The 7,933-nt window shown below is 60.5% G+C and overlaps 1 protein-coding gene across 1 annotated transcript; it reads left to right on the top strand.

Annotated features, from left to right (window-relative positions):
• The first annotated feature begins 2,836 nt into the window (after positions 1–2,836).
• DIRAS1 (DIRAS family GTPase 1) lies at positions 2,837–3,503 on the top strand. The gene has a single exon (XM_007120470.2). It carries the CDS (start codon positions 2,837–2,839, stop codon positions 3,431–3,433), a length of 597 nt encoding a protein of 198 aa, XP_007120532.1. The 3' UTR covers positions 3,434–3,503.
• Positions 3,504–7,933: the final 4,430 nt, after the last annotated feature.

Raw genomic sequence — 7,933 nt, 5'->3', positions numbered from 1 at the left:
GCGGCGCCGCCGGGTCGAGCGCCCAGGTAGGCGGCCGCGGCGGGGAACCGGGGCGCCGGGGCCCGCTGCGTTCCCCCCGCGAGGCCCGCAGGTCCTCTCCCCGCGCGCGCGCGCGCTCCTTTGTCCGAGCCCCACCCTTCCCGGCCGCGGGGCCGGGCCCTCCACCGGAGCCCCCTCCCCGGTCCGGCTGGGCCCCGGCCGGGCCGCCCTCCCCCGCCCACCTTGGACAGCTCCCTCCCGGCATCACCCCTCCCCCGCGGTACTGACGGGCAGCCTTTCGGCCGAGCCAGCCCCTCCTCCGGCCCACAGGAGCCCCCCCTGGGTCCCGCTGCCAGGGCCCCTCCTGGAGGAATCGAGTGGGCCCCGAGCCCGTCTCCCCGCACCGCCGCCCCGTTCAGCCCTCCTGCTCCCTCTCCCAGCCAAGGCCCTCATCCAGGAGCCCCTCCTCTGGTGGACGGCCCTCCCCCACCACTTAGCTCCTCCTCGGGCCCAGGGCAGCCCCCTCTCCTCAAACCCCTCACTGGTCAGGTAGTCCCTATGTCAGACCCCCGTGGGGCAGGCAGCCCGAGCTCCCAGGCCCTCCCCTGGGTTGGGGCCTGCTTTCTTGCACCTGAGGTCGCTCCAACCTCCCAGTAGCAGTGGGCCCCGTGGACCCAGGACCGGGCAGCTTCCCCTGGCCCGGGAGCCTCAGGGTGGGCTGCCTTGCACAGGGGAAGGACCCCAGGCTGTGTAGCCAGCCGGGGCCGGGTTCAAATCCTGCTCTGCTCTGCCACCTCTCTGCTGTGACCTTGAGCCCGTGCCACCCCCTTTTGCGCCTTGGTGCCCACAGCCCCCTCCCCCCAACCCCAGCCCGTGGGAGGTGCGGGTGGTTTTCAAATGGCACCAGGTGGGTTCCTGGCGTGGGTTTGCGGGTTATTGAATGGGGCTCTGAGTCAGGGATCCCAGGCCCCGGTGGGCCCCTCCCGGAGGACACCCCTGCTGACAGGCCTGGAGCACTGCCAGGGGGTCTGCACCCAGAGCGAGGCAAGGGCTGGGTCTGGGGTGGCAGAACGGACGGTCACCGGCCACCCCAGGTCCCTTGGCCAGTTGTGGCGGTGCCTGGCTGCATGCTGATGAGCTCACTTCTTGGGGTGCCCACCCAGGAAAGGGTAGTGACTGCAGAGCAGGCTGGCAGCCCTGCCAGCCCCCCCCCAGTGCTATGCATGTCACCAAGATGCCTAAAAACAGTCCCCCACGAGTTAGAACCGCTAAAGCTCCAACAAGTTTGCCTGGCACGTAATTTGTGAGGTACGTGTCGGCTGTTACCTTCTCCGTATGTCTTTTTCTGACAAACCTGGTACTTTTGATCATTGAGAATGTGCCTTCCCAACCCACGACCAGCCGAGTGCTTTACACCCTGGGCCTTTGTGATTGAGAACCATGTCCGTCCATCTTAACTGAGGGCTCTGTGTGCCAGGCACCTGGCCAAGGGCTTTATCCAGCTTATGGCTCTGCTTGTCCGAGCGGCTCCGTGGAGTGGGCACTGAGACTGCCCACATTTCACAGATGAGAACATCGAGGCTCGGGAACATCAATTTCCTTGCCCGGGTTTTCACCGCCAGGGTCTTTCACACCATTGGGTCTTGCTCCCCACCCCCACCCCCACTCCCGCCCACCACACACACACCTGAGGGAAGTAGCATGGCCTGGGGGCAATCTTGCCATATCTTCTCTATCCCATTGTAGACCCCGCCCCATGTTGAGGGACCCTCAGAGATGGCTGAGAAGGAGGCAGGGAAGGGGTCTCTGCTGTTTCTATAAGTAAGGACGCAGATGCTTGGAGACCGGCTTCCCGCCTTCCCACCCCCAGATCACGGTTCTTCTCCCACCTCCATCATTTCAGGAATTGCTGTGCAGTGTGACCACCTCCTGAGGTCACTGGACCTCTCTGAGCACAGGGTAGGGGAGAGGGGGAGAAGAGGACCCCCCTCGCAGGGAGTTCTGTTCCTACGGACACATCAGACCTGAGCGGGAGGCCAGGGCAGGCCGGACCATAGTCTGGGTTTGGAGTTCTGGGAGCGAGGCTTTCTCTCTTTAGGCTAAGTTTTACTTTTCTCATCTACAGCCTGGGCTGCTGTGGGAAATCCGCTTCATGGTTTGCAAATTCTTGGACCTCCAGCACCGAGATCACAGTTATGGGATGAGGGGAGGAGAAGAGCTTTAAAATGCAAGTTCCCAGGGCTGTGGCCCTGAACCAAAGGAGTCACCATTTCCAGGGCTGAGGCCCTGCAACCTGCATTTTAAAGATGCCCCACCACACAGCTCCCACGAGGCTGAGGAGCCTCCGCGCTGGGGTGAGAGCAGGGGGCCTGTGATGGCCGGAGATGCAGACCCTCTACTTGTTTTGCAGAGGAGAAACCTGAGGCTCAGGGTGGCAAAGCAGCTTGCCCAGGTCACAAAGCCAGGGGAAAGCCAGTGCCACCTGGGGGCTGGGGGAGCATGCAGGCGGAGAAAGCAGTTGGTGTGCACCCCACGCTGGCATCTCCATGCCTCTTCCAGCCCAGAGACCACCCCCCCACCACCCGCCCGGGGAAGGAGTTTAGGCCCCAGATTTCGTTGTGGGGAAGCAGACAGGCAGAGGGTCTGGCTCTGAGCCTGTGCGCAGGGCAGAATGGCAGGGTCGGCCAAATCAACCGGCATGCGGGGGAAATGCCGCCCCTCTGAGAAGCCGACCCTGCCACCCCCTCCCAAGTGGGTGGTCGCTCTTGTCTGACTCTCCTCTCTGTGCAGGGTCGGTCTGGGGTTCTAGCAGCCGAAGCGAGCCCTCCCGGCCCCACCCCACACCCCCGCGTGGAAGATGCCTGAACAGAGCAATGACTACCGGGTGGTGGTGTTCGGGGCGGGCGGCGTGGGCAAGAGCTCGCTAGTGCTGCGCTTTGTCAAGGGCACGTTCCGGGACACCTACATCCCCACCATCGAGGACACCTACCGGCAGGTCATCGGCTGCGACAAGAGCGTGTGCACGCTGCAGATCACCGACACCACGGGCAGCCACCAGTTCCCGGCCATGCAGCGGCTGTCCATCTCCAAGGGCCACGCCTTCATCCTGGTCTTCTCGGTCACCAGCAAGCAGTCGCTGGAGGAGCTGGGCCCCATCTACAAGCTCATCGTGCAGATCAAGGGCAGCGTGGAGGACATCCCTGTCATGCTGGTGGGCAACAAGTGCGACGAGACCCAGCGGGAGGTGGACACCCGCGAGGCCCAGGCCGTGGCCCAGGAGTGGAAGTGCGCCTTCATGGAGACATCGGCCAAGATGAACTACAACGTCAAGGAGCTCTTCCAGGAGCTGCTCACGCTGGAGACACGCCGGAACATGAGCCTGAACATCGATGGCAAGCGCTCCAGCAAACAGAAGAGGACAGACCGCCTCAAGGGCAAATGCGTCCTCATGTGAGCCCAGAGCGCCCACCGCCGGCGCCCCGCTGTCCTGGCCCCAGGCCTCTCCCCACGTCCCGTGCCCCCGGCTCCCCCCTCTCCGCCTCCTCTTCTCTCTCCTTCTCCTCCTCTTCCTGCTTTCCCCTCCCCCCGCCATCCCTTCCACTTCTTTCCCTCCAACGTCTCCGGCGGGGATGAGGCCCTGCCGAGCCTGTGGCAGACCTGGGGCTCCAACCCAGCTCTGTCACGTCACTCTGCCTTCCCCTCCCTCTTTGCCCCGCCCCCCCCCCCCTCCCCGTCCTGTCTGTACGCCCCGCCAAAGCCAAGCGCTGGAGGTGGCCCCCTTGATCTGCACATGGGAAAACGGGGGAAGCTGCCTGTCCCCATAGGGACTGAGGAAGCCGGTTTTTCCTCCATCTCCGTGTCTCCCAGGGCTCCCACCTCTGACTGCCCCCTGGGTGCCCCCAGCCAGACCTGCACCCTGCCCCTACATTAGATCACTGTGACCTTGCCGGGGAGGAGGGAGTTGAAATGCACATGGACCTCAGATTTTCTTTTCTCCTACTTGGTGTTTGACATACACTCCCCTCCCCCTTCCATCCCTCATGACCTCTGGCCCGTGCCCCCCTCCCCAGGTCCCAGACCACCCCTCTCGCCCCTGTCCCTACGGATGGGTGGGGGGCCTTGCGGGCTGGGTCTCAGGCTGCCAGGCAATAACCACAGGGCTCACAGCAGTGCCCCGCCAGCCCGGAACCTCACTCCTCGCCCCGCCTGGGCTTGGGGTGCAGGCTGGGGAGGCCCGGGACCGGCCGATGGCCGCGGCACAACTGCAGGGGACTGTCTGGAACGGATATGGAGGGCGAGAGCTCGCTAGTGCTGTGCTTCGTCAAGGGCACGTCCCGGGACACCTACATCCCCACCATTGAGGACACCTACCGGCAGGTCATCAGTTTCGATCTCTCTTCTTTGACAGAGATCGAGACAGTTTGTCACCACCGAGCCCAGGGCAGGGGACCTGGGGTGCTGGTGAGGGGTTGCCGGGCCCTGTCCAGAGGCAGGCATCTGGACCCAGCACCGGCAGGATCTGAGGGGCTGGACGCAGAGCTCTGCCCAGCCCGATTCCTCCCACCTACGGGGTCCCCCCCGGGGCACGTCCCGGGACACCTACATCCCCACCATTGAGGACACCTACCGGCAGGTCATCAGTTTCGATCTCTCTTCTTTGACAGAGATCGAGACAGTTTGTCACCACCGAGCCCAGGGCAGGGGACCTGGGGTGCTGGTGAGGGGTTGCCGGGCCCTGTCCAGAGGCAGGCATCTGGACCCAGCACCGGCAGGATCTGAGGGGCTGGACGCAGAGCTCTGCCCAGCCCGATTCCTCCCACCTACGGGGTCCCCCCCGGGGGGGGGGGCGCACCCAGGAAGGCGTGGGTCCTGAAGTCAGGGTGTGCCCGCCACCACCGTGCGATTCTGTTTTTGTGAGTGTCTAGATGACACCACACTCATGGGACCCAGTGAGGCCATGTCGGACAGTATGAAGGTGACCTGTAGGCCTGGGCTGGGGTGGGAGACACCCATGGGATGATGCATTGGGCCCCTTGGTGTGCTGGGCGGATGGCTTCTGTCTAAGCGTGTGTGGTGACCTCCTGTGTGTGTGATGGTCTGTCGTGTGATCCCGGCGTAGGGTGCAGGCAGGGGTGGGTCATGTGGTTGCCAGGAGGACCAGACACCTGTGATGTGCGAGCCTGGGCACACAGAGAGTGCAAGAGTGTGACTGTGCAGCTGCGTTTTCGGGGGTGGGTTACGGGATTTAGCAGAGAGCATCTGTGGACCTGTTTGTCCTGACTGTCTGAGGAGCGCCACGCCTGCTGCACTCTGTCGTAAGGGGGCTCTCAGCCCAACATCTGTATCCATCAGCCGTTGCTGGGGAGCACATGAGCGCAAACTCAGCAACTTGCCACAGCACACATTTGTGGTCTCAGCATGAGGCCAGCTGGGCTGCGGTCTCATCCAAAGGCGTGACCAGGGACAGATCCACATCCAGCTCATGTGCTCCTGGGTAGCAGTCAGTTGCCTATGGTCTCAGGACTGAGGGTCTCAGCTGCCTGCTGGCCGTGGCTGGAGCTGCCCTCGGCTCCCTGCCTCCTGGGCCTCTCCCTGGGGCCACTCGCGGCGCTGGTGTCATTAGGCGCAAGGAAGCTGCACGTGTGTGTACGTGCGCGTGTGCACCCACAAAAGAGAGGTCGTATGGCCACGTGGACTGTACGTGGGTAAGAGGGACTGTTTGTGTCCATCTTGGTAGCAGTGTGTTTTTTTCCTTCTGCATCTGTATGGCTGTTCACTCCACAAATATTTACTGGGCCCACTGTGAGAAGGAGGGAGTGTGTGTGTGTGCACGTGTGTGTCACTGCCCGGCACGTGGACAGGCCCACGGAAGAAAAGGTAGCATCCTGTCTGAGCACAGCGGAACACCCCTGTCCTGTGGCGGGTCCAGGGCCCACCAGCAGCTGGTGTTGACCCCTCCCACTTGAAGGTGCCGGAGAAAGTGGGGCTGCGTAGGGGGTCTGCGGCCCTTTCTCAGGGACACACCCTGATAGCACAATCTCCCTGGGGCTCTGCCTGCCTCCAGGCCTCTCCTGCCCCAGGCCCTGTCCCGACCCTGGGGTTCTCCAGCAGGAGGGGGCCAGAGCCTGCCCCAGCTGCTGGCCCGTCCTGCCTCGGCACTGCTGGTTCTGGGGACCGTGACAGGCCATGCTTGCTGTCCCCGCCCCTGCCCCCTCACCTCCCGCATGTGGGTGCCCCCCGCCCCCTGCTCTGGGGTCTGTGTAGTATTTGCTCTACAAATAGTCTTCCTGCAATAAAGAAGTGGATTCCGCAGTCCCCAGCTGTGTGCCTTTTTTGGGATGGGGAGGTCAGCTCGCCACCTGTAAAGGATGAGAGACCAGAAAGATGGGGGTGAGGGATGGGTCTGTGGGAAGAGTTCGGACTTTTGTGATGAGGACTCTGGGGCATCATGGGAACATTTCAGTGCTTCTCCCCTGTGACCCCCACAAGAGATCACACCAGCCTTGCTGGACCCTGTACTTCCTGCAGCCATTGAGGTGATCGGGCAGGCACTATGATCCTCATATTACCCGGGGAACAACCTGCAGGACGTAAAGCAACTATACTCCAATAAAAATTAATTAACAGAACAACAGCAAACAAACCTGCAGGGACTCAGTTTTCCCATCCACTGAATGGCTCAGGGCAGATTTCGTGAATTTATAAACACGGCCAGGACTAGGGTGAGAGAGCGAGGCACTCGCCACGTGTGACAAAAAACTCAGCCATCTAGATACATATTTTACTGCCATGTTTAATGTAAAGGAAACCATGATGAACAAAACATCACTATTTTTGAAATAAAGACAGGATCTGACAGGGCTGGGGCTAGAGAGTAGCAAAGGAGGTGGTTTGCACAAGCGCAGAATCAAATCTTGTCTTTCTTTAAAATTTTAGTTATTTTGTTCATCATGGATTATTTCTGCATTTATTTTGACTTTTAAAAATATGTCATTTAGGGGCTTCCCTGGTGGCGCAGTGGTTGAGAGTCCGCCTGCCGATGCAGGGGTTGTGGGTTTGTGCCCCAGTCGGGGAGGATCCCACGTGCCGCGGAGCGGCTGGGCCCGTGAGCCATGGCCGCTGATCCTGCGCGTCCGGAGCCTGTGCTCCGCGGTGGGAGAGGCCGAGGCGGTGAGAGGCCCGCGTACCGCAAAAAAAATAATAATAATAAAAAATAATAAAAAAATATGGCATTTATATAGTATTTATCTGGATGGTGAGTGTTTTGGGGTGCCCCTTTAGGTTCAGGATTTGAGAAAAGTGCCTCACTTGCCTCATCCCAGCCCTGCCCTAATCTGTCTTTGGGGCTGCAAGAATCGCCAGACCTGATTTTTCAAGAGTGCCTGGAAATCTGGATTTCTTTTTGTGAAACAACCTGATTTTGAAATGTTGGCAACGAATTTAGAATTTTACAGCATTTGGGGGCCACGAGTTTGCAATCCTTGTGCAGACAGTAATTCCTCCTGTGGGATGGAGCTGGGGAGTGAGATGCTGTCCCTAGGCACCTGGTTCTGTCTGTGCCCTGCAGGGGGTGAGCGGGGAGGTTCCTGCAGGGATGACAGCAGCCCTGGGGGGGCGCCCAGCTGGGAGGCCAGCAGCTCAGATCACAGAGTAACAGTGTTGCACAAAGTTCTGGAAGTCCCAGAATACGGTGGCTCCATCATCCTGTATAAGTAAGTCTCCCCTCCATGACCGCTGGGTACTTTTGGAGACATACCAAATGCTTCCCAACATCAACGAGGGAGCATGTTAAAAATGCACATTCCAGGGGTTCAGTTCCTTTCGGGATTCTAGTTCATTCGATTTGAGTGGGGGCCCATGAATCTGAATTTTACAATCAAGCCCCAGGAGTTAGGATATTAAGAAACCCTTGACAGGGTTGGGCAAATGACCTTGAGTTTAACCTCTCTGAGAC

The sequence above is a fragment of the Physeter macrocephalus genome, chromosome 2 (genome assembly GCF_002837175.3).
Source record: "Physeter macrocephalus isolate SW-GA chromosome 2, ASM283717v5, whole genome shotgun sequence".
Taxonomy (NCBI): domain Eukaryota; kingdom Metazoa; phylum Chordata; class Mammalia; order Artiodactyla; family Physeteridae; genus Physeter; species Physeter macrocephalus.
This window is presented reverse-complemented; position numbering and strand designations above follow the sequence as displayed.

Excerpts from the sequence above, each read along its gene's own strand:
- DIRAS1 (XM_007120470.2), top strand. The coding sequence starts at position 2,837 with ATGCCTGAACAGAGCAATGACTACCGGGTGGTGGTGTTCGGGGCGGGC.